General features: G+C 60.3%; 2 protein-coding genes across 5 annotated transcripts; both read right to left on the reverse strand.

The window, feature by feature from the left end:
- Positions 1-1,830: 1,830 nt before the first annotated feature.
- Positions 1,831-12,498, reverse strand: PLIN4 (perilipin 4; the record flags this gene model as incomplete). Its single annotated transcript, XM_082835315.1, has 7 exons — positions 1,831-2,163; positions 4,390-4,577; positions 4,690-5,164; positions 5,759-8,638; positions 10,930-10,991; positions 11,790-11,937; positions 12,448-12,498. 7 exons carry the CDS (start codon positions 12,496-12,498, stop codon positions 1,831-1,833), a joined length of 4,137 nt encoding a protein of 1,378 aa, XP_082691441.1.
- Positions 12,499-15,817: 3,319 nt separating this feature from the next.
- PLIN5 (perilipin 5) lies at positions 15,818-23,676 on the reverse strand. Of its 4 annotated transcripts, none has more exons than XM_082836819.1 (8): positions 23,635-23,676; positions 22,759-22,840; positions 21,746-21,941; positions 20,732-20,814; positions 20,181-20,361; positions 19,078-19,277; positions 17,459-17,572; positions 15,818-16,951 (listed from the first exon to the last, which is right to left on the reverse strand). In XM_082836819.1, the coding sequence occupies exons 2-8, from the start codon at positions 22,816-22,818 to the stop codon at positions 16,421-16,423; spliced, it is 1,365 nt and encodes a 454-aa protein (XP_082692945.1). In that variant the 5' UTR covers positions 22,819-22,840; positions 23,635-23,676; the 3' UTR covers positions 15,818-16,420. The 4 variants fall into 4 exon arrangements, with proteins under 4 accessions (XP_082692945.1, XP_082692944.1, XP_082692943.1 ...); XM_082836818.1 differs by lacking the exon at positions 23,635-23,676 and adding an exon at positions 23,153-23,220; XM_082836817.1 differs by lacking the exon at positions 23,635-23,676 and adding an exon at positions 23,002-23,086.
- Between the last annotated feature and the right edge of the window lie 850 nt (positions 23,677-24,526).

Raw genomic sequence — 24,526 nt, forward strand, 5'->3', positions numbered from 1 at the left:
TTTGGTTCTGACGGTGCTCCAGGCCCTGCAGGGCTGACGGGGGCAGTGAGCAAGGCCTTTCCAAAAGTACCAGGAGGGATGCTGAGGGCTGTCTGTTGTCGTCGATGTGCACAGGGCGTGATGTTGGGGGCAGGCCTCGCTGTGTGACGTGGGCCGAGTGACGCCCCACACTCGGCTTCTCTGTGCTCACCTGTCGCTTGGATTCAGATGGGGGATGTGTGCGCGGCGCCCAGCCAGGCACCTGCACATGGCCGTTGCTGGTTAAACGGTGGCCTCGACTGTGTGTCCCCTGTCCTGCCGGTGGCTGAGCCCCTCTGTCCCGGCTGAGAGAGAGGCGTGGTGTGGTTTTGCTCCCTGCGCCTGGCGTACCGCCCCCGCCCCCTGCCCTTGCCCCGTTTGGTTTGGTCTGGTTGGATTTGAGGTTGTCGCTGAGCTCGGTTTCCATGAACGACTGTTTCCAGTGTCACCCCCTCCGCTGGCGGTCCGTGATGGGGAATGAGGAAGGAAAGGCTCGGGGAAGTTCCCGGACTGGTCCCCGTGTCTTGCCTCGGCCAGCTCCTGTGGCGCAGGGCCCCTTGTGGCCCCTGGCAGCCGTGGTGACCCTCTGGGGAGAGCTGGCCCATCCGTCCCGGGGCTTGGAGCACCTGGTGATTTCTGAGAAGCAGGGCCGCTTCGCTTCCTCCGTCAAGGAGGCGGCCAGATAGGGGGGCTGCAGGCGTGGAAAGGGGGCGCTTGACAAGCCTCGGGCCGCTGGACTTCCGATGCAGCAGCTCCCTCAGCATCTCCCGGGGCCCCGGGGAGCAGGGGGACTGGCCCTCTGTTGTCCCACCTTCCCATGTGCAGCCCACCTCGCAGGGCGCCCCAAGGATCCAGGGAGAGCACGGCGGGAAGGAAGGGGCCCTTGTCCAGGGGCTGCTGGTCTCCGGCCTGGAGCACGTGACTGAGACCTGAACGTGTGTCGAGCACGTTTTTCTGTTTGGTTTTTTTGGCCGCGCCTTGTGGTTTGTGGGATCTTAGTTCTCCAACCAGGGATCCAACCCGCACCCTCAGCAGTGAAAGCACAGGGTCCTTACCACTGGACCACCTGGAGTCCCTCGAGCACATTTTGTCACGTGCTCCCTAGGGCCCCATCCCGTGTGAGGGAGCCCCTTTATTCCTTCATCGGCAGCCTCTGGGCCCAGGGACCTGAGAACATCATCTGTGGGGTCCTTGTGATCACCCAGGACCAGGGCGCGCTGCCGGGTGAGTGGGCTGCAGCAGGAAGGGACGTGTACTCACCCCACCCCGCCCGGACAGTCCGGTCCTCAGCTGTCAGTGGCTGCTGCGGCTTTGCCTTCACGAAGCCCCTGGGCCAGGCCGGGGGTCAGCAGAGGCGGTGGGGGCCTACCTGCCTCAGGATGATGGTGGCGTTCTGGTACCTTCGGGCATGCGCTGTTTGCTGAGGGGTGTGGGCTTTCAGAGCGAGGACGGAGCTGCCTGGAGCCCAGGATGGAGGAGCGGGGCCGCCTGCCAAGCTGGTATAGCTAGAGGGCCCAGGCTGGGGTGGAAGAACCCCCCGCCCAGAGATAAAAGATAAAAGGGCCCTACTGGGGGTGCTGAGTGGAGAACCTTCATGACAGGCACAACTCCCCTTCTTGTTCCTAAATGAAGCGCTTGCTTGAGATCTTCAGGTGAAGCCTGGGCACCCCCGCCGGCATCGAGGGTCTTAGCCGCCCTGGGTTCCTCGGCCAGGAGAAGGGCCAGCCGTGCTCAGGGAGAAAGGTGGGGTGCCAGCCGGCAGGGCCCGGAGCTTCCAGGGGTTGGGGCTGGTTTCGGGTGGGGGAGGGGCGCCTACAGCTGCTGCCCATTGGGGTGCAGGGTGAAGGGCCCCACCAGCCAGCTGAGTGGAGGGCTGTGCTGCACGGTCTCCAGCAGCTGCTCCAGCCCCTGCCACGCCTGGCGTACGCCCTGGCGGCTCTGGGCCAGGCGCTCGGCCGGCAGCTCCGCCACGGAGGCGGCAGAGGAGACAACGCTGTGGAGCTCGCAGAGGCTGTGCCGCGCCTGCCTGAGCTGCCACCGGAGCTCGGCGGGGAGGCCCTGCAGGCCGGAGGCCAGGCTGCTGTAGGCCACATGGAGCTGCTGGACAAGGCTGCAGACCCTGGACAGAGCCCCGGCGGCTGGCACCTGTGGGCGGAAGGAGGGAGGTGAGCGGGGCTGGAGAGGAGGGGCAGGAGCGCCGGCCCCCTGGTACGCACCTCTTGGGCGCCGGCTTGGCTGCTCAGGTCCTGGTCCGGCCACGGCTGCCGGTCTGGAGCCTGCTGGGCCTTCTCAATCTGGAAAGAGCCCAGCAGAGACATGAGGCCTTCTTGGCAGGGACCTCCCCGATACTCCCCCGGGGGCGGCATTCCCAGGCCTAGCCTGGAGCTTCGTGTCTACCTTTCCTGTGGCGTGGTGGAAAGGTTTAGGGCCAGCTGCACCAGGATGGTTCACGTAAAGAGGCAATAATCCAAATTCCTCATGAGCTTGTCAGGGAGCTCAGCAGAACAGCAGGGGCACCATGTCGCACCCCAGCTCAAAATCCTCCCACGTCTCCCAGTGAGTGGCCTTTGGACCGAATCCAGTTCCTCACCATGGCCTGTGTGGCCTGCTCAGGACACCTGCAACCTCACCTCCTGCTGACATCCCGCTGTGCTCCCTGCTCAGGCCACGCTGGCTTCCTTTTGTCCCTCGAGCACGTCAAGCATGTTGTTGCCTCAGGGCCTTTGCACGTGCTGCCCACTCAGCCTGAAACATGCTTCCTCTGGCCCAGTACGGTGGCCCCCCCAGGCCCTCCCTGCCAGCTCTGCGTCTCTCCTCAGAGGCCTATCGCTGTCGAGTTACCGTGAGTTTCTTTGTTGTTTATCTCCCAGCCTTGGGTGGGAGCTCTGTCAGGACCTTTTTCTCCTTGCTTTTTGGGTCCCTAGCACATAGGAGCCCCCCACCCACATTGACTAATCTTCCTTTATCCTCCTGAGAGCTCAGCAAGTGGACCAAATGTTGACTCCAACTTTCCATCACCCTCCCAGCTCTTAACCCCGGCGACTCCATCGGGGGGCCTACTAGTCATCTCCAGGTTACCCTGTCCAAGACCAAGCCTTAATGTTCACCACCCACCCACCCAGGGCGTTTCTAGGTGTCCCCTGCTAAAAGTCCCCGAGGCCTCATAGGGTCTTTTCTCTCTCTCACGTCTCACACCTAAGCTGGTAGGTCTGCTTTGGAAACACATCCAGAACCCAACTGCCTCTTGCCACCGCCGATGCTACTCCCAAGTCCCCCCTCAGCATTTGCCAGGATTTTTGCAGAAACCTCACTCATTTCCTGGCTCTGGCCCTTGACCCTGGTGGCCTGTCCTCCCCACAGCAGCCAGAGGGATCCCCTTAAATGAAACCTCTGTTGCATCAGGCCAACCCTCAGCCCCCAGTCCTGGGCGCTGCGGGGTGTGGAGCAGCCTCCCTGCTCCCACCCACTCAATGCCAGGAGGCCCCCCACAGACATCCCCAGGCATGGCCCAGTGTCCCCTGGGGGCACGACTGCCCCGTTGAGACCCTCTGGGTTGGAGCAGTGGTCCTCAAATCGCGGCTCACCACAGACCCCTGGGGCACTGACGGAAACCACAGATGCCTGAGCGCATCCCAGGGATCCCCACTCAGGCAGCATGGCTGGGTTCCTCGCCACCTGTGTAGATGGGGCTGTTCGACACTGACGACCTGTGACCTTGAGAACCTAGAGGTGCTCAGACCTGGGGGTCCATCACCGTCTGCATCAGCCACAGACGGGAGGCCACTAAACTTCCTACCGCAGGCAGGTCAGCCCCGGCACCCACAAGGAGCCAGCGTGGGTGTCAGTGGTGCTGCAGGGGGAGAAAGCCTGGGGCGGAGGGGTGAGTGGGGCTGGCGAGAGGGCATGACCCCGCTGGCTCCGTGCCTGTCCCCACGGTGGTGTTCAAGTCACCTTCCGCTGGGCCCTTCCTTGCATCACTGAACCCCACCCAGATCGCATCGGTTCCCCCTACCCTGTCAGTGCCTTCACTTTACCCTCCCCTGCCGCCGGCCGCCCTTCTGCTCCTTGGAACACACCTAGCTTGTTCTCAGGCCACTGTCTGTCCTTGCGGTCCCCACTTTCCACACGACTTGGCTCAGACACGCTCCTGCCCTGCCCCTCTCTGCATGACTGTCTTGTTTCCCTCTCTGCAACCCCGTTGGTGGCAAGTATTGGGTCTTGTGTCCATCTTCCTCCCTGGAATACAAGCTCCTTGAGAGCAGACCCGTGACTGAGTGGCCGACGGCCATTGTCTACTAGGTGCTCAGTGTGTGTCTGTCGAGTCCCCCACGTGTGGCTGAGGAAGGCACTGGTGGAAGGGAGGGCTCTTACCAGCCAGAAGGCGTCCTCGAGCTGGGCCAGCACGTCCAGGGCCTGGAACTGGCCTTGCTGCAGGTGGCTCAAGGCGTGCTCGAAAGCCCGCTGGCGGAAGCTGGGGTCCAAGTCGCCCAGACGCACGAAGTAGCTGCTTTGGTCGGCCATGGCCTCCCTCAGCCGGGGCTGGGAGGCAGCCAGCTGAGCTGAAAGGGAAGACAGGGTCGCTCAACCCGAGAGGCCCCTCGGGCGTCAGGGGCATGCGTTGTACAGACGACCGGGCCCCTGGGAGCTGGGACCAGCCTGTCTTGTTCTCACCTTGCTCCTCGGCGCTCATGGGCTGGAAGATCTCCCCCAGCTCCTCCAGTGTGTGCCGGAGTGTTGCAAAGCCCCGGGCTCCTTCCTGGCCGCAAGTGGTGGCCCCAGGCCCTACGTCATCCTTCTTGCCCAGGGCGGCCTCTGGGGTGAAGGTCACCTCAGCTGACACGAGGCCCTTGGTATTAGTGGTGGCTTTCCCAGCAAGGTCCAGGCGTGCACACAGAGTGTCCGGGGGCCTGGAGACCCCACAGGACTGAGCCTCATGAGGGTTCAGGATGGTTTGTTCTCCTTCATCTGGGGCTCCGGAAGTGGCGAGTCCACCAGAGGCAGCATCCTGGGAAACAGGTAACCAGTTCTGGATGGTTCCGAGACCAGTCTGCACACCTCCTCGGGCCACGTTCCCTACCCTGGTGAGCCCAGTGGACACGGCGTCTTTGGTGCCGGTGAGGACAGCCTTCGAGGTGTCCAGACCCCACTGGGCAGCAGCATTGGCCACGTTCACGGCACCAGCCATGCCACTGGAGATGGTGTTCCTTGTGCCAGCTGAAACATTTGGGGTTGTATTCAGCCCAGTTTGCAAAGCCCCTGTAGCCACATTCACTGCCCCAGTGAGCCCTGTGGACACTGCATCTTTGGTGCCTGTCAGGACGGTATTGGTGGTGTCCACGCCAGTCTGGATGGCCCCCTTGGCCACGCCCATTGCTCCAGTGAGCCCAGTGGACACTGCATCTTTGGTGCCTGTCAGGACGGTCTTGGTGGTGTCCATGCCAGTTTGGACGGTGCCCTTGGCCATGTTCACTGCCCCAATGAGCCCAGTGGACACTGCATCTTTGGTGCCTGTGAGGACAGTCTTGGTGGTGTCCATGCCCGTCTGGACGGCACCCTTGGCCATGCCCATTGCTCCAGTGAGGCCAGCGGACATTGCATCTTTGGTGCCTGTGAGGACAGTCTTGGTGGTGTCCACGCCGGTCTGGACGGTTCCTTTGGCCACGCCCATTGCACCAGTGAGGCCAGTGGACATTGCATTTTTGGTGCCTGTCAGGACGGTCTTGGTGGTGTCCATGCCCATCTGGACGGTGCCCTTGGCCATGTTCACTGTCCCAGTGAGCCCAGTGGACACTGCATCTTTGGTGCCTGTCAGGACAGTCTTGGTGGTGTCGACGCCGGTCTGGACGGTTCCTTTGGCCACGCCCATTGCGCCAGTGAGGCCAGCGGACATTGCATCTTTGGTGCCTGTCAGGACGGTCTTGGTGGTGTCCACGCCCATCTGGACGGTTCCTTTGGCCACGCCCATTGCGCCAGTGAGTCCAGCGGACATTGCATCTTTGGTGCCTGTCAGGACGGTCTTGGTGGTGTCCACGCCCATCTGGACGGTTCCTTTGGCCACACCCATTGCCCCATGGAGTCCAGCAGACATTGCATCTTTGGTGCCTGTCAGGACAGTCTTGGTGGTGTCCACGCCCATCTGGACGGTTCCTTTGGCCACACCCATTGCCCCATGGAGTCCAGCAGACATTGCATCTTTGGTGCCTGTCAGGACAGTCTTGGTGGTGTCCACGCCGGTCTGGACGGTTCCTTTGGCCATGCCCATTGCGCCAGTGAGTCCAGCGGACACTGCATCTTTGGTGCCTGTCAGGACGGTCTTGGTGGTGTCCACGCCCATATGGACGGTTCCTTTGGCCACACCCATTGCCCCATGGAGTCCAGCGGACATTGCATCTTTGGTGCCTGTCAGGACGGTCTTGGTGGTGTCCATGCCAGTCTGGACGGTGCCCTTGGCCATGTTCACTGCCCCAGTGAGCCCAGTGGACACTGCATCTTTGGTGCCTGTTAGGACGGTCTTGGTGGTGTCCATGCCCGTCTGGACGGCCCCCTTGGCCACGCCCATTGCTCCAGTGAGCCCAGTGGACACTGCATTTTTGGTGCCTGTTAGGACGGTCTTGGTGGTGTCCATGCCAGTTTGGACGGTGCCCTTGGCCATGTTCACTGCCCCAGTGAGCCCAGTGGACACTGCATCTTTGGTGCCTGTCAGGACGGTCTTGGTGGTATCCATGCCAGTTTGGACAGTGCCCTTGGCCATGTTCACTGCCCCAGTGAGGCCAGCGGACATTGCATCTTTGGTGCCTGTGAGGACAGTCTTGGTGGTGTCCACGCCCGTCTGGACGGCCCCCTTGGCCACACCCATTGCTCCAGTGAGCCCAGTGGACACTGCATCTTTGGTGCCTGTTAGGACGGTCTTGGTGGTGTCCATGCCAGTCTGGACGGTGCCCTTGGCCATGTTCACTGCCCCAGTGAGCCCAGTAGACACTGCATCTTTGGTGCCTGTCAGGACGGTCTTGGTGGTGTCCACGCCCATCTGGACGGTTCCTTTGGCCACGCCCATTGCGCCAGTGAGGCCAGTGGACACTGCATCTTTGGTCCCTGTGAGGACGGTCTTGGTGGTGTCCATGCTAGTTTGGACGGTTCCTTTGGCCATACCCATTGCCCCATGGAGTCCAGCAGACATTGCATCTTTGGTGCCTGTCAGGACAGTCTTGGTGGTGTCCACACCGGTCTGGACGGTTCCTTTGGCCATGCCCATTGCGCCAGTGAGTCCAGCGGACATTGCATCTTTGGTGCCTGTCAGGATGGTCTTGGTGGTGTCCACGCCCATCTGGACGGTTCCTTTGGCCACGCCCATTGCGCCAGTGAGGCCAGTGGACACTGCATCTTTGGTCCCTGTGAGGACGGTCTTGGTGGTGTCCGTGCCAGTTTGGACGGTGCCCTTGGCCATGTTCACTGCCCCAGTGAGCCCACTGGACACTGCATCTTTGGTGCCTGTCAGGATGGTCTTGGTGGTGTCCACGCCCATATGGACGGTTCCTTTGGCCACACCCATTGCCCCATGGAGTCCAGCGGACATTGCATCTTTGGTGCCTGTCAGGACGGTCTTGGTGGTGTCCACACCCGTCTGGACGGTGCCCTTGGCCATGTTCACTGCCCCAGTGAGCCCAGTGGACACTGCATCTTTGGTGCCTGTCAGGACGGTCTTGGTGGTGTCCACGCCCGTCTGGACGGCCCCCTTGGCCACGCCCATTGCTCCAGTGAGCCCAGTGGACACTGCATTTTTGGTGCCTGTTAGGACGGTCTTGGTGGTGTCCATGCCAGTTTGGACGGTGCCCTTGGCCATGTTCACTGCCCCAGTGAGCCCAGTGGACACTGCATCTTTGGTGCCTGTCAGGACGGTCTTGGTGGTATCCATGCCAGTTTGGACAGTGCCCTTGGCCATGTTCACTGCCCCAGTGAGGCCAGCGGACATTGCATCTTTGGTGCCTGTGAGGACAGTCTTGGTGGTGTCCACGCCCGTCTGGACGGCCCCCTTGGCCACACCCATTGCTCCAGTGAGCCCAGTGGACACTGCATCTTTGGTGCCTGTTAGGACGGTCTTGGTGGTGTCCATGCCAGTCTGGACGGTGCCCTTGGCCATGTTCACTGCCCCAGTGAGCCCAGTAGACACTGCATCTTTGGTGCCTGTCAGGACGGTCTTGGTGGTGTCCACGCCCATCTGGACGGTTCCTTTGGCCACGCCCATTGCGCCAGTGAGGCCAGTGGACACTGCATCTTTGGTGCCTGTGAGGACAGTCTTGGTGGTGTCCACGCCCGTCTGGACGGTGCCCTTGGCCATGTTCACTGCCCCAGTGAGCCCAGTGGACACTGCATCTTTGGTGCCTGTCAGGACAGTCTTGGTGGTGTCCATGCCCGTCTGGACGGTGCCCTTGGCCATGTTCACTGCCCCAGTGAGTCCAGTGGACACTGCATCCTTGGTGCCTGTGAGTGTGGACTGGGTCATGCCCAGGCCTCCTTGGACCACGCCTTTAGCTGTGTCCACGATGTTGGCCATCCCACACGAGAAGGCATCCTTGGTCCTGGTCATCTTGGACCACACTAGGTCGTTTGTCCTGGAGATGACCTGATGAGGAAGGACATTCGTGATCAAGCAGAGAGTGCTAGACACCTCACTCCCCACCCTTCCCCAGATCTCCACCTCATCCCTAACATGCCCCGGGGAGTGGGACCTTCCTCCCAGAGGCCCAGCCTGCTCACCTCCCACCCCGACATACCTCCCTCCCTGGCTTCCAGGATACAGCCTGCTGAGCTCTGTCACAGCGCCACGTGGTTCCCCGACACAATAGATCTCCCACTGCTGACAGCTCTCCCCTAGCACCTCTGGGACCCTCCTTGCTCAATATCCCTTAGCCTTGTGCTTCATCTTGCCTAATCTCTATGGCAATTTTGAGACAGGTTTCCCCATCACGGGGAGAAATCTGAGGAGGCCAAATGCTTGTTAGCATGCATGTATTCAAGTCAGAGAAGGGGATCTGGGTATCTATGTTTAGAAAAGTAATAACTGGAAAAGTACAGGGCCAAGTATTGGGTTTGAGCCATAGGAAACTGTCGATAACTTGGTAGGTCAAAAATCAGGGCAGTTTCCTCTCGTTCATCCAGACTGCTGAAGGGCTGTGATGGCCTCAGGGTTGCCACCACCCACGTTCAACCAGCAGTTTCCTATTTCCAATTCAGGGGTTCTTAACCCAGGGTTAGGGGTGACCCAGGGTGATCCTGCCCCCCCCCTCCAGGGGACACTGGGCGATGTCTGGGGACATCTGTGACAATCACAACTTCAGGAAAGAGGGTGCTCCTGGCATTGAGTGAGTGGGTGGGGTCAGGGATGCTGCTCAACAACCCCCAGTGCCCAGGATGGCCCCACACAGGATGACCCGGCCCTGAGTGGGCAAGACGACTGAAGTTGAGCAGCCCTGAAATGTTATTCTCACCACCTGCCTCCTGCCCAGCATCGTCTCAAGTGGGCATCTTGCCCACAGAGACCTGGGTTCAGCTCTTCCCCACACTTGCTGTGTTACCTCAGGCAAGCCACATCCCCTCTCTGAGCCTCATTTGAAGAGTGGCAATTAAAACAGCACCTCCTGGACTTCCCTGGTGGTGCAGTGGTTAAGAATCCGCCTGCCAACGCAGGGAACATGGGTTCGAGCCCTGGTGCGGGAAGATCCCACATGCCACGGAGCAACTAAGCCCGTGCGCCACAACTACTGAGCCTACACTCTAGCGCCTGCGAGCCACACCTACTGAAGCCCGCGTGCCTAGAGCCCGTGCTCCACAAGAGAAGCCATCAAAATGAGAAGCCCGCGCACCGCCACGAAGGGTAGCTCCCGCTCTTCACAACTAGAGAAAGCCCATGCACAGCAACGAAGACCCAACGCAGCCAAAAATAAATAAATAAATAAAGAATCCCCTCCCAGCCATTTAAACAAACAAACAAAAACAATAAAAACAGCACCTCCTTCAAAGATTGGTAGGGAAAACTGAGTCAAGGTGCCTGAAGCACTTTGCAGGGAACAGGTGCTCCATTAATGCAATTGAAGAGGAGTGGAGGGGCAGGAGTGAAAAAGTGGGGAGGGGGGCCCTCAGCTGCCGGGGTCCATTTTAATTTGGGCCACAGGGTGAGCCCGGTGGTTCTTTGCCCTCCGAGAGGCTCAGATCTGGCTGAGCTGAGGGCAGAGCGGAGTCGAGGAAGACTCCAGTGTGGGGTGTGTGCTGGGCGGAAGGGTTGTATCAGGGCTCGGTCACCCTGCTATGGCCCTCAGCAGCCTTACATCAGCCACTCCGCTTGCCCTGGCCCTGGGGACGTGGTTATATGGGCGGTCCCCGGTCATCCAGGACCAAAGGTGGATGCATCGTTGGCCACTGTTCAGCCTCTGACTGCCCAAGGTTCAAATCCCATGCTACAATGTCTTGCTGTGTGACCTTCGGCAGGTGGCTTGGCTTCTCTGTGCTTCAGCTTTTGTGTGGGGTTGTATTGCTCCCTTCCTCGCAGGACAGTTGGGAGGCTTAACTATTAAGCAGCACGTGTAAACACTGAGCCCAGGGCGTGACACAGGGTGAGTGAGTTACCACTGTTTGGGTCGTAATGTGCTAGGCACAGAACTGGAGTGGGGGTGGGGGGTGTCTGTAGACCGGATGGAGCCTCATGGTGCCAGGCAGTAAGGCAGTACTGCACCCATTTCACAGATGTAGAAACAGAGGCTCAGAGGGGAAGACTGGCCTGGAATCCCAGTGGGGTGTCTGCCTGCTCCTTGGCCTATGACAACCCCCAGACGGCAGGAACTGAAACATCCCAGGAGGAGGTACCCAAGGGGAGGCGGAGGCCGTCAGACCAGACCAGGCTCTGCCAGCCCCTCTCACCCTGTCTGAAAGCGGCAGCGTCTTCTCAACGTCCCTGGTCGTCTGCTCCGGGTCGGTGGCCACTGTGGGGACAAGAGCCAATCAGGCAACCCAGGGAGGGACACGCGCTGGCATCAGCCACCCTGAAGCCCATTGCACAATCAGTGGGCACAGCCCAAAAGGTCAGGAATGTCCCAGCTGCCCTGCCAGGGACGGCAGAAGGTGACATCCACGGCCATGGGTCTGGCTCCCTCAACCCCCAGGAGCGGTCTCCTAGAGCAGGGGTTCTCTAGAGTTTTCTCTGCCTGGGTCCTGGGTGCTGGACGCCCACCCAGGGTGATGCAGGGAGAGGACTCGGGGCCCCGCCCTGCCCCACTCCACCACAGCTGGCAGCCGCCTGCCGGGCCTGGGTATGTGGAGCAGAAGTCAGCTGCCTCCGGCTCCGGGCCCAGAGCGGCCGCCCTAGCCTGAGCTCCCCTGCACCAGCCCCGCTTCAGGACTTGGGGCTAGGGCTGCCCCGAGCACCCCAGCTGAGCAGGCTGTGTGACGCCAGGGAAGCTGCTGCCCCTCTCTGGAACCAGGATCAAAATCTTTGATGAGCTTAGACATGCAGAATGCCCAGCCCCTGGTCCACAGGGCGTCAGAAACGGGGTGATGGAAGGTGGACGGGGGGGTTGAGAATGTGGGGGGCATTGCTGGCTGTGCCCCCTTGGGCCACTTATATTTATGCCTCAGGTCCCCATCTGGCGCTAAATGAGCACGCCAGCTGCGTGGGGTCTGTTGAGGTGACGCAGGCACCTATGAAGCACCCCCAAGATGGGCAGAAGTCCCTGCAGGGGTCCATCTCCAGAGCTCCCGCCTCCATGGAGCTGTCCACTCACCCTCAGCCTGGGGCTGGGCAGTCTCGGCGGCTGGAGCACCTGTGGGATGGGCGACCGGCCGGGCCTCTCTCGCTGAGCTGTGGGCGTGGGCCACCGGGTTCTGGGCAGAACTGAAGCCAGGCAGGGACCCAAAGAAGCTGCCCAGGGTCTACATGGGGTGGGGGGCAGCATGAGCAGAGCCAGGCCGTGGTGGCGGTGGGGTGAGGGGAGCATCAGAGAGCCCTGGGTTCCCAAACCGCCTCAGGCCTTGCTCCTGGATGACCTCAGCCACTCTGAGCCTCAGTCTCCTCGCCTGAGCAATGGGCAGGTTCAGCCTGCCTCCCATGGACAGAGAGAAAGTTCATCCTCTGGGTCTCTCTCCTTTTCCTTCCGTGGCCCACATTTCTCAGCTGAGGAAACTGAGGCTCAGAGAGGGGCCGAGGCTGGCACAGGGTAACACAGCAAGGAAAGAACTGAGGCCTGAGTGCATCCTCCCACCCCCCCACCCTCCAGCTTGGGACCGGAGGGAAGATTGGCACTGTGGCCTTCAGAGCCCTCCCTCCCCCACACACCCCCGGGAAGCCCCTCCACACCCCAGGACTGTGGAGGTCACCTTCCCAAGGTTCTGGGGTCTCTCCAGGCCCCAGTTGTGATCTTTCCCTCCCACGCCTGCCCTCACCTTGCCCTTGGGTTTGGGGGGATCCCGGCCTCCTCCATCTTGAGCAGACATGGTAATCCTCTAAGCAGCTGGAAGGGCAGAGAGGGGGCATGAATGGCGGGTCCCGGGCCTCCTGCCCCACACCCATAACCCTGAGCAGTCCCCCGATACCCGCCCGGAGGCCAGCCTCACCCTGGCATTGCTCACCTGGACCGTGTGAGGGTCCCCTGGAGTGACAGGCAGCACAGCCCTGCTCTCAGCTCCCAGGCCTTATAGGGTCTGGGGTGGTGCCGGCCTGGCCGGCAGAGGCAGGCGGCCAGTGGGCCAAGGGAGGGCCCTGGATAGTCACGTGCCTGCCCGCTCCAGCGTGGGCCCCGGGCCCAGCACCTTTCCCCTGCTCTCAGCACTGGGCAGCCTCTGCCCGTGGCCCCCACCCCCACCAGGCTGAGTGATTCACGGGCCGTCCTGTACCCTCAAGGCACAGCCTGCACACTCTTGGCCTCTGATTTCCATCTGTGTGATGGGCATGGTTCAAGTCGCTCTGTTGGGCCACCTTGGCCAGTTACCATCCTTGTGCTTCAGTTGCCCCCTCCAGACTCCTCACCGTGGCCCACAAGGTCTTACCTTCCTCCCTGCCCTCATCTCCCTCCCTCTCTGCCCCCCTCACTCACCATGCTTCAGCCACACAGGCCCCTTCTCTGTTCCTCCAAATCTCCAGGCATGGCCCTGCCCCAGGACCTTTGCACCTGTTATTCCCTCTGCCTGGAGCATCTTCCCCAGACACCCACACAGCTTCTTCCCTCACCTCCACCAGGCCTGTCTTTTGTTCACTGCTGTGTCCCCTGCAATAGAACAATACTTGGCACATAGTTGGCAACTTAATAAATGTTCAGCTAAACGGACCAACTCATAGGGTAGTTGTGAGTGTGAAATGAGGTCACGCATGTAACCTGTTAACCCCAGTGCCTGGTACCTAGCAGGTTCTCAACAAACATCAGCTTAGCATTGTCTAGGCAGAAAGACAGGAGCAGGGTCTGTCCTGAGCAGTGAGGGGACGTGTCACTCTCCAGAAGGGACTTCCCTTGAGAAAGGGCCTAAATACAGACCAAGACAGGACACCAACAGAACTGGAGGTGCCCTAGAAGTGAGATCCAGGCCTGGTGGGCTTGGGCCAGCCGAGGGTGGATTCCTGGAAGAGGCATCCTGTACCTGAGGCCACAGAGCTGGGAAGTGGCAGAGACAGGATTTGAACCCAGATCCAGAGCCTATATGCCAGCAGGCTGCCTGTGGGTGGGTGTGCAGGCAGAGAAATGACTGCTACGCCCTCCTTGAATGCCCCCTGCCCGCCCCTGGGACAGGGATCCCAGCTGTGTCCAGTTGATGGCTCTGGGTGCTAAGCTGGGAGGAGGGAAGGTCCAGCTACTGGGCCTGATGACCCCCAGGTCGTTTCCTTGGAGCCATCGCTGTGTTTGCCAAACAGTTGGGGAACAAAACAGGGGTGTCTCCCAAACTCCTCAGCCAATGCTTCCCAAAGGTGGTGGCAAAGGGGGGTGGGAAACACAGGGTGTGCCTCTCCCCTCCCCTCCCCTCTCCGCAGGGCTGCCACAGCATAGCGAAGGGGGAGAAACCCAGCAAAAATAACAAAAATGATCATAAACACCGAGTCAGGTCCCTTCCTTCCTCTGCCCACAGCCCTCCAGGGCTCCCACCTCCCTCAGGGTAAAAGCCCAAGTCCTTCCTGTGGCCCACAAGACCCACCCTTTCCCCTCCCTGCCCTCCCCCCTCCCTCTCTCCCCCTCGCTCACTCTGCTCCAGACACACGGCCTCCTGGCTGTTCCTCCAGCTCACCAGGCCCGGTCCTGTCCCAGGACCTTTGCACCAGCTGCCCTTTGTGAGGAATGCTCGTCCATCTTTGCACATATGTCACCTTTTCAGAAAGGTCTTCCTGGACTCCTCCTCTCCTATTTTAAAAAATATCGCTCTCCTTGTACCCCTGCACACTCCCCATCCTCCAGCTTTTCTCAGCACCTACTAAGACAAATAATTTACGTATTTTTCTTGTTTATGGTCTGTCACTCCTAGAAGGCAGAATTTTTCTGCATTTTCCTCACTGCCGTGCCCACAGGGTGCAAGACTGTCTGGCACACAGCAGGCGCTATTTAATAACTATTTGTTAAATGAACCAACGAATGAGTGAATGATCGATAGCTTCCACCGGTGAACGCCTACTAGGATTGAGGGCTGCTACCTTACTCCTACTTTCATACCTGTTTCACAGAGGAGAAAACTGAGGTCTGGAGAGGAGCAGTTCCTTACCCATCCGTTTGTAGGCAAGGCAGGGACTCAACCTCAGGGCCTTAATTACTGCTCCCTCCCCTCAAATTCCAGGACTTACCTCATGCTCTTTCCCTCCCCTCAGGGCTGGTCAAACTCATTCTCCACTGCCATGCCTTTGCCTGAGCCGATCCCTCTGTCACCTGCCCCTTCTGTGTGTCATTCGGCACATCCTCACCAAGACTGGCCCTCCAGGAGCCCCCAGCCTTCTGAGGGAAGAGAAGGCAAGGCTGCCTGTGGTTTATGTCCAGGTAGAAAGCAACTTGGAGCCCCAAGAAGGTGGGCTGCAGAGGGTTGGAGCTATCCCACCAGGGGAGAGTCAGGGAAGGCTTCCTGCAGGAGGTGTCATTGGGGCTGGACTTAAGGATGGATGAGATGTAGCTGAGAGATGGGGGGGAGGCATTCCAGGCACAGCCTGAACAAAGGCCCTGAGGTGGGGGAATGTGCACAATTCAGTGGGACCGCAGCAGTGTCTCTGTCAGCCCAAGGATGAAACCAGAAGTCCTCAAATGCCAAGGTGAGGAGCGTGGACGTTTGGTCTGAGGACAAAGGGAGCCACAGACATTCCCGAGGAGGGGCAGGGAAGTGAATCTAACTGGTGGGAAGTGGTTGGGACTCCCAGAGCCACCCCTGGACCAGGTCCCAAGGAAGCCAGGGAACACCCTGACCTCACCACATCAGACTGTGCTTTCCTAACACCCTGCCTGGCCACAGGGGAGTTTAAGGGACAGCGAAGAACACGGTCAGAGGACAGGGGCCCCCACGAGACTGGCCTGTGCCCCTTACCCTGCGTTTGTGTCCCCCATCCTGACCAGTGCAGCCAGAGAAGCCACAGCAAGTTCAGCTCCTACAGGTCCAGTGAGGAGGGCATAGGAGGGGCGGCTCCCCCTCAGCCCCCTCCTCTTGATCCTTTGCAGTTTCCAAGAAATTCATTAAAGTGGGAACAGCTTCCATTCCAGGAACCTCCATCTGAATGCTTAACCCGGGTGGGTGGGGCACTAACCGTGGAACTCCAGACAATATGTCCAGTTGGTCAGCGACACATCACTCCTTTCAAATTTCGAACCCTGGCTTGTGCCATACGGTCGCACACCTCTGAGGCCCCCAGCACCCCGCCACTGAGACCCACCTCGGCTGGAACAGAGGCCACTGGCCTTTGGACAACACGAAGCACCTTTATTCTGGAGAGCAAAACCCCAAACAGCAAAGCAAGTGGGTGTGGTAGGTCCAGCTGTTGAAGCATCTTTGGGGACCCCTCAGTCCGGGATAGACAAGCTGGGGGAGGAAGGGGACACTCACTTTTCAAAACCCCAAACAGAAGCGTGTGCTTCTATCTGGGCAAAACATGCGACTCTCTGGGGAGTTTTGATCAGCTTCTTGGGGTGGGGCAATGCGGGACCACAGCCAGTGAATGCAGCTTGGGGCTAGTCAGACCTGACTTAGGTTCAAGTCCTCATATGTCCAAGGGAAAGACTGGGGAGGGTCTAATATCAGTGAAGCTGATCTAGGATTCAGAGTTAGGTCCCCAGCCCCCAACTCTGCCTGGGCCAAGGCCAAGGCATCGGCTAGTAATGCTGATGCATGGCCGCTAGGGGGCAGCAGGGATCTCGGGGTGCAGGACGGCCTCCAGCTGCCTTCGCTGCTCCACGGCCCCATCGGGTCAGAAGTCCAGTTCTGGCATCAGGGTGTGCTTGCGGCGGCTGGGGGGCTCAGGCTCCTCCTCGGGAATGTCCCCGGAGAGGCCCATCCCATCCCCATACTGGGCTTGCCAGGCTCTCTGCTGGGCCGGCCAGTTCAGGTGTGCCCAGCGGGGGTCGGGCCCCCCCACGACCTCATCCACCAGGGCCTCCAGGTCGGGCGGAGGCCCGGGCCGCTCCACGAGGATGGGCGCGAAGGGCCCGACCAGCCAGGGCAGGGGCACGGCCTGCACCACCAGCTCCAGCAGCTCCTCCACGCACGTGTAGGCTCGGGCCACGCTGCCCCGGCCCTCGGCCAGCACGGCCGCCGGCACGTCCTCGAAGCAGCTGGCGTCGGCGAAGGCGGCCTGCAGGGCGTCCACGCTGCGCCGCACCTCGGCCACCTTCTCCTGGGCGCTGGGGGGCAGGCCCCGCACGCTGGTCTCCAGCGCGTCCACGGTGCTCTGCAGCTCCCGCATCAGGCTGCGGGACAGCACCAGGGTCTCCAGCTCTGCCTGCGGGGGGCGGGGGGAGAAAGGGGAGAAGGGGGAGTAGGGAGGGAGGGGAGGGAGGGGAGGGAGGGGAGGGAGGGGAGGGAGGGGAGGGGAGGGAGGGGAGGGAGGGGAGGGAGGGGAGGGGGAGGGAAGGGGGAGGGGAGGGGGAGGGGAGGGGGAGGGGAGGGGGGAGGGGGAGGGGAGGGGGGAGGGGAGGGGGAGGGGAGGGGGAGGGGAGGGGGAGGGGAGGGGGGAGGGGGAGGGAGGGGAGGGGGAGGGGGAGGGAGGGGAGGGGGAGGGGAGGGAGGGGAGGGGGAGGAGGGAGAGGAGGGAGAGGAGGGGAGGGGCTTGGGTGTCCCGATGGACCCCCAACAGGACCCCCGCCCTGCCTCAGTTTCCCCACGGACTCTCCAACCAGCTGACCTCAGTACTTGGTTGGAGCTGGCTAGAGCCCCGCCCCTGGCAACCCCTGGCAGATCCAGAACCCCTCCCACGCCCCCCCAACCCCCCTCCTCCACGCCATCTTACCTGACTGCGGCGGCCGTTCTCTGGGGAGTGCTGGCTCCAGCCCTCCCACAGCTCATGCACCTTCCCAGGGTGGGCTGGGGTGATGGGCGTCACTCCGCACTGCATGTGGTCAATCTGTGGGGACGGGGACCATACTAGTCAGAACTGGAGGATTTGGAGTTTTGGGGGAACCAGGACCCTAGCGTGGATCTGGCCTCAATAGGCACTTACGGAACATCCACTGTATGCAAACCTTCCGTGCCTACTGATCCAGCCTGGCCGATCTGCTCATTTTCTCCCCTGCCCATGGCCAGACCTGAGACCTGTGGTTCGCCTGAAACTCAGACTCACTGCCAGGTTTTGCCCATGCTTGTGCCTCTGCTAGGAACACTCTCCTCTCCATCCCATCCCGCTGCCTGGTTCACTTCAGTTCAAGTCTCACTGTAGACATCACCCACTCCAAGAAGCCTCCCTTCCCCGGCTCCTGGCTGGGTGGATCCCTCCTCCGGGTCCCACAGAACCCAGCATGCTCTCCCATCATGACCCTAGTCCCCCTACTGGACTGTGAGTGTCCTGAGGGGGCCACTGGGTCTTCAGTGCCCAGGACAGGGCAGGTATTAGAAGATTAATAGAAATAAACTGTGATCCACACAGTAGAACAGTCTGACCTCCGTATCCACGGGCTCTGCATCTGAGGATTCAACCAAGATTCGCAGTTGGTTGAATCGGTGGATGCAGAACTGTGCCATTTTACAGAAGTGACTTGAGCATCCTCGGATTTTGGTTTCCGTGGGGGGTTCTGGAACCAATCCCTCGCAGATACTGAGGGATGACTGTTATTCAGCCTTAAAAAGGAAGGAAATTCTGAAACACGCTACAACATGGATGAACCTTGAGGACACGCTGCTCAGTGAAAGTAGCCCACTCCGGTGCTCACAGGTGCCCTCTGGTGGCTGCTTCAGGAAGGACAGACTGTGGGGTCCAGGATGAGAAACCAGGACCATGGTTGAGTAATCATGGCTGGACCCAGGTGGAGCAAGAGGAAGGAGGAGATGTGGGCGGGTTCTGGGTAGACTTTGAAGGCAGAGCCAACAGTATTGGCTGATATGTCGGATGTGGGAGAGGAGGAGAAGAGGGAAGTTGAGGGTGACTCCCAGGTTTTGGCCTGAGGCCCTGGAAGGACAGGGCTGTCATCAGTTGAGATGGGGAGCGGGATGCAGCAGGAGCATGTTAGGGGCATCTGAACTCATCAAACACAGAAAACAGGAGCTGTTATGTTCCTCTGGAGCAGGGAGCGATGCACAACGGGGAAAGAACCTGGGTTATCAGCTAGAACTTAAAGGCTGGGAAGATTGTGATTGGAGAGCCCGGGAAGAGGTACCTTCACTCTCTTCCCATCCATCTTAACCGCCTATAACTTCCCCTCCTCCACAAAACCTCTTCCTGCCTCCCCAGGCTGAGCCTTGACCCCCACTGAATGCCTCCAGCCCCGGGTCCCTCCTCTGCCCCAGCCCTGCACATACACGGTTCCGCCTCCCCCTTTCAGACTAGCAGGGGACCAGGTAGTCCGCGGGCACTCAATCCACGCATGCTGGCCGGCATCACGGGGTGGGAAAGGGGGGCAGGCAGAGGGCTCTCACCAGCTCCAGAGTCTCCTGCAACTGGGCCAGCGTGTCCTGGGCGTGGTGTTTCCTCCGCCTCAGTTTCCCCAGAGAGTGCTCATATGCCAGGTGGCGGAGCCGCGCCGACAGGGAACCCAGGCGTACAAAGTAGCCCTGATGTCTCCGCTGCTCTTCCACGGAGCCCACTTCCGGGCCCTCAACCTCCGCTGCCAGCGCCGCTGGAGGACGGGATGGGGAGGGGAGTCAGCGTGGCCACGCCCTCCGCTTCTGGGTGGACACGCCCATGGGCTCCTACAGCTTGTATATTTCCCCTCTACACTATCAATTCATACGACCGTCCCCAAGCCCTACGATGTAGGCACTATTATTAGCTCTATTTACAGATGAGGAAACCCAAGGTAAAGAGAGGTGAAGTCCCACGGGGTGCAAGAGGCCGACCCAGGATTCAAACCCAGGCACTCGTAACCACTTTACTGACTGCCTCGGTGCAAATCCCGTGTCTCTTTACCTCGATTTTCCTCACCTGTGAATGGAGCTGATAATAATGAAAGAGTCGCTTACAAGTGTTTGGCCCACAGAAGGTGCTTCAAAAATGGCTCACAGCCTTTCTGCGAAGGAGGGGGCACGCCCCATGTTCCTCCAGTGCCATAAAGCAGGGTTTGGAAGTCAGATGGTCTCCAGGGTCAACGGACTAGATGCAGAACACTGGAGAATGGTGGGCTTCAAGGGAACCACGTAAAGGGGAGGACGCCATTCAACCCAAATATCTGATTTTCCAAGGCAAGTTAGAAATCAGGATTTGTAGGGCAAAACCTCATTTTTAAATGCATGTGATGAATTAAATCATTTTAAAGGCATTGCACAGGCCAAATACTACAGTAACGAGGGCCACCAGCTGGAGGCCGTGGCCCTCAAGTCTATAAGCCCCATATACTCTCGGGGCTCTGGGCAGTCAGATTTCTAGTAGGATGCGGGTTGGGGGAGGTCAGGCCTGGGCTCGAGCTCCATGTTCCCTACTGATCTGCTATGTGGCCTTGGGTGAGGCCGGGACCTCTCTGATCCGTAACCTCCAGGGATGGGTAGGAGGATTCAGGGGCAAGCGGGGAGGGCTCTGGCCTTACCAAGTTCCTCCTCAGTCATGGGCAGAAAATGGTCCACCAGCTCCTCTGACTTGCCCAGCACTACGTCCACGGCGTGGCTCATGGATCGTTTCAGCTCCACACTCCAGCGGCGGCCTTGCCGAGCCAGGCCTACCACGCCTGTCACGCCACTGGCCACCACGTCCTTGGCCGAGGTCACCACCTGGCGGAAGGGGCCCAGCTCCGGTTGCTGTAGGTCTCCGGCTCCCTTCCCCTGCCCCCAGCTCCCTGAGGCTGCGAGGCAAGGACCCCTGGCCCCTGTTTGGCTCTGGGCCACAATCTCCCCTCTTATAAAATGGAGGAAAATCAAATCTTCCTCACGGGGTTGCTGAAGGGCTCCCCAGCACCAGCTGGCACATATTATGTGCTCAGTAAACACAGGTGTCAATTATTTTCATCTGGCGGCTGTTTTGTTCCAGTTAACCAAAGCCTGACTGGGTCCTGGAGTCCGGCTGGCCCAGGTGTTCAGGCTGCGTTTCTCGCTGCCACCTCCACCCCCTACAGCTTCCCCACCATCTGGTGGTGCTGGGTACCATCTCTGAAGGTTGCTGGAGAAAGGGCAGCTTCTCCCCCAGCTTGTCCAGGCCCCTGCAGGCGAGATCGTTCACTGTGGCCACTGGAGACAGAGAGGCAGCGAGCGAGAATTGGGGAGATGTCAAGGGAGAGAGGGACACAGGGACATAGAGGGAGGGGATGCTGGAGGGAGAGGCAGAGAAAAAAGGAGACACACACACACACACACACACGGAGGGAAAGACAGAGGGGGCACCTGGCTGGCCTCCTGCGAGGGGCCGGGACCCTGAGTTTGTGGGTGAGCCACCAGGCTGGACCCTGCCTCTCTGCCCTTCCCGCCTCCGCCCTGCCACCGCTGCTGCCAGCACCAAGGTGACTCCTCACCCATGTCCAGCTCAGACGCCCCAGCGAGCAGGCTCAAGGTCACACAAGCCGGCTGAGAAGGAGGCAGGCGAGGCCCTGGGCTGGGACCCTCAGGTGATCCCCTTCCTCGGTCAGATGCGAGGCCGAGGGTCTCTCTGTCCCCCAACCCCACTGCCAGGTTGGACCCCCTGAGCTGGTCACAGGCTCAGGACGGGTGGAGGAAGGGGCAGACAGGGGAGGGAGATTGGACAGGCAAAGGGACCCAAGGCACATCAGGCTAGCCAAAGGGAGGAGGACAGTGAGACAGACAAGATGGGGACAAAAGGAAGGGGGCCCCAAGGAAACAGCTAAGGGCAGACGGGCAGGTGATCAAACTACAGAGGGACAAATAAGCAGAGGCAGAGGGCACGAGGGATGCAGGTAGAATGGGGGACGGGACAGGCAGAGAATGGAGGGTGAGACGGCACAGGCAGGAGGACCAAGAGAGGGGATGACACAGGTGGATGGGGGACAGGCAGGTGGACAGAGTAAAGGCACACAGCATAGGTGAGACTGCAGAGGGACACCCGTCTCAGGGGGTCCACTGCAGCAGCTGTCATGCAGATGGAGCATGAGAGGGTGGGGCAGTGGGACAAACCACAGGACCCAGGACTCTGGCCAGGGGGACTCACGCTGGGGCTGCAGGTGGCTGAGCAGCGGCTGGGCGTGGTCCAGGGCACGCGTGGTCAGGCCACACATGCAGTGCTCAGCCAGACGGCAGGCGGAGCCCAGCAGCGGGTGCCTGTCCTTGGCGGCGCTGTAAGCATCGGAGACTGCGGTGCATGTGGCCCTGACCAGGGGCAGGGCCGCCACACGCTGCACCACGTTCTGCAGGAAGGGGTGGTGTCAGAGGGGTCCCAGGTGGAGCCGGGGGGGGGGGCTCAGCCACATGCTAGAGAGCCCACTCACCCTCTCTGGGCGGGGACGAGGGGCAGGTGAGAGGGGTGGGGGTTAAGTATATTGAGCGCAGCTGCGCGCAGGCAATGGACACCCACACCGAGGTGCGCCTAGAGCTCCTGTTCTCAACAGCATACACAGAGCGGGACCGGTTCTGAAAGACTCAGTCTCCTTGAGGGAAGAGCCATTAGTGTCTGGTTATTAAGGGCACAGCCTCTGGAGCAAGACCACCTGCGTTCAGTTCTGGTTCTCCACTTCCAAGCTGTGTGAGCTTGGGCAAGTGCGTGAACTGCTCTGTGCCTCAGTCTCCCTACCTGTAAACTGGGTTTCTAGGGCTGTGATGGGGATTCAAGGAGTACAATATGTGAAGCGCTCGGAACAGTGAATGATGCAGAGTATAGGCCGTGATTGCTATTATTATTGTTGTTAAGAGTGCCATGATGGTGGACACAGAAACAGAGATACAGGTAGACACCCAGAGATGGGAGTGGGAGAGAGTTGGGCAGAGGTCAGGTAAGCTGGCTGAGAGTGTCTGGAGAGACACACCCCAGAGACACACCCTTCCCTGGGCCTCACTTCGCCCCTCTGGGAAATGGGTAGAATGTGCCTCCCCCAACCACGCTCCAAAATGCCCTCAGAGTAAGGTGCTCGAAGCAAGGGCAGGGGGACCCAGTCTGAAACTGTCCCAGGAGGGACTGCCCCCCCACCTCCTCCCGTGCCGAGCTCCATGGGAGGTGCAGCCCCTTACCTGCTGGTCCTGCTCCCACAAGCTGGGTCTGGGGGCCTGAGCCGCCTCGTCTTCTGACATGCCGACTGCAAACAGGGTCACCCTGGGGGCAGGACAGAGTGATGGGCCCTTGCACGCCAGCCCTCCCGGCTCCCACCCAGGCCCTGGGTTCTGTCTGGCTGGGCTTGGTGACCCGGGCAAGTCTCCTTCCCTCTTGGGGCCTCAGTTTCCTCATCTGCAAAATGAGGTAATGATAATGCCTACCTCAGAGCGCCCTGGGCAGGGACAATGCATGCACAGGGCTCTGCACACAGCAGGTGCGTAGTAGAGAACCTCTGACAAAGTGGAGGCCCTGCAGTGATTCAAAGCATGGGCTCTGGGCAGAGAGACACCTGAGTTCGAGTCTGACCATTACCTGCTCTGTGACTTTGGGCAAATGCCTTCACCTGTGTGGGCTGTTGCCTCCGCTGTAGTTAGGGAAGATCCCTGTTGCCCTGGCCCGGGATGGAACCGTGCAAGCAGCCCCCTACGGGGGTGCAGGTGGTTGCTGCAGAATCCCAGTAAACCCACAGTCCAGTTTGATACACAGGGAAACTGAGGTACACAGCAGGTCCATAATGGGCCCAAGGTCACTCAGCTAAGTAGACTCAGAGCGGGACTTCGACCTCAGACTCCCCGCCTACAGTTCTTCCCCCGTCCGCACCCAGCGCCCTCAGAACCCCAGTCCTCTCCCAACTGGGTCCTGAGCTTTTGCCAACTGGGCCAAGGGTCTCAGCCACCTGCTCCGGCCTGTCACACCACTCCTCTCCCCAAGCCGCTGGGCTCTCGCCCTCCCACCCACCCACCGCGCCCCCGGGCCTGCTGGGCACTCCCGAACGCCGCCCGCGAGGCACTCACCCGGGCGCGTTCAGCTTCAGCCCCAAGGTGCTGCCGCAGACCCCAGACTCAGGCTCCGGTCTCTGACCCCAGCCTTCCCCGCCCCCCCTTATAGTGACTTGGGGGCGGGACCTTCGGGGACCGACCAATAGGGAGAGGCCTGAGGGGGCGTGCCCTGGGCGGGGCCCCGGGGCCCCTCGCCCTACCCAGGGGCTCCCAGAGCGCCCCGCGGTTGCCATAGCAACTTGGGGACGCTCTATGCTAAGGATTGAGTTACTTTCCTTGGCTAAGTTTGACCACCTGTCACCCTCACTGCTGTTGCCGCAGAGACGGTGGAGAGCGATCACAGCCCCCCACCGCTTCGCCCAGTGACCTTGGGCAAGTCCTCACGGTCTTTCTTTTTACTTTTTAAAACCTGCCGCTTAACTAAGCCGGAAGACAGGCCGGCCCATTCGCTTGGATCCCCATTTTACAGATGAGCAAAGTGAGGATCAGAATACTTAAACCACTTGCCCTGGGTCGCCTAGCTATTGAGGAATCTGATTCAAACACAGCTCTGCCAGACTGCAGAACCCCGGCTTTCATCACACCTGGAACGACCACCAACGTGGGCATGACCCTCCTTCCAGGGAGCTGCAAAAACCGAGCATGCCCCAAACATCCCAGGGTCCCCCCAGTCCGACCTCGACCCCCACCATGCCCAACATTGTGTTGGAAGGTGGCCCCGAGGTTCTGGAGCTGTGAAAACACAGCCCCCAGGGCCTCTGCCCAGCTGTTCAGCCCCATCCAGCCTGCCCATGCTCGTCCTGGGCAGCTGCTCCCCTGGTTATCACAGGCCAGCATGAAAAATTGTTTGGAGCCCTGAAGCAATCTGGTTTAATTTAAACCTTCCCCAGGACACAAGCTCTGGAAG

Source organism: Leucopleurus acutus (genome assembly GCF_964270905.1).
Source record: "Leucopleurus acutus genome assembly, chromosome: 3".
Classification (NCBI taxonomy): Eukaryota; Metazoa; Chordata; class Mammalia; order Artiodactyla; family Delphinidae; genus Leucopleurus; species Leucopleurus acutus.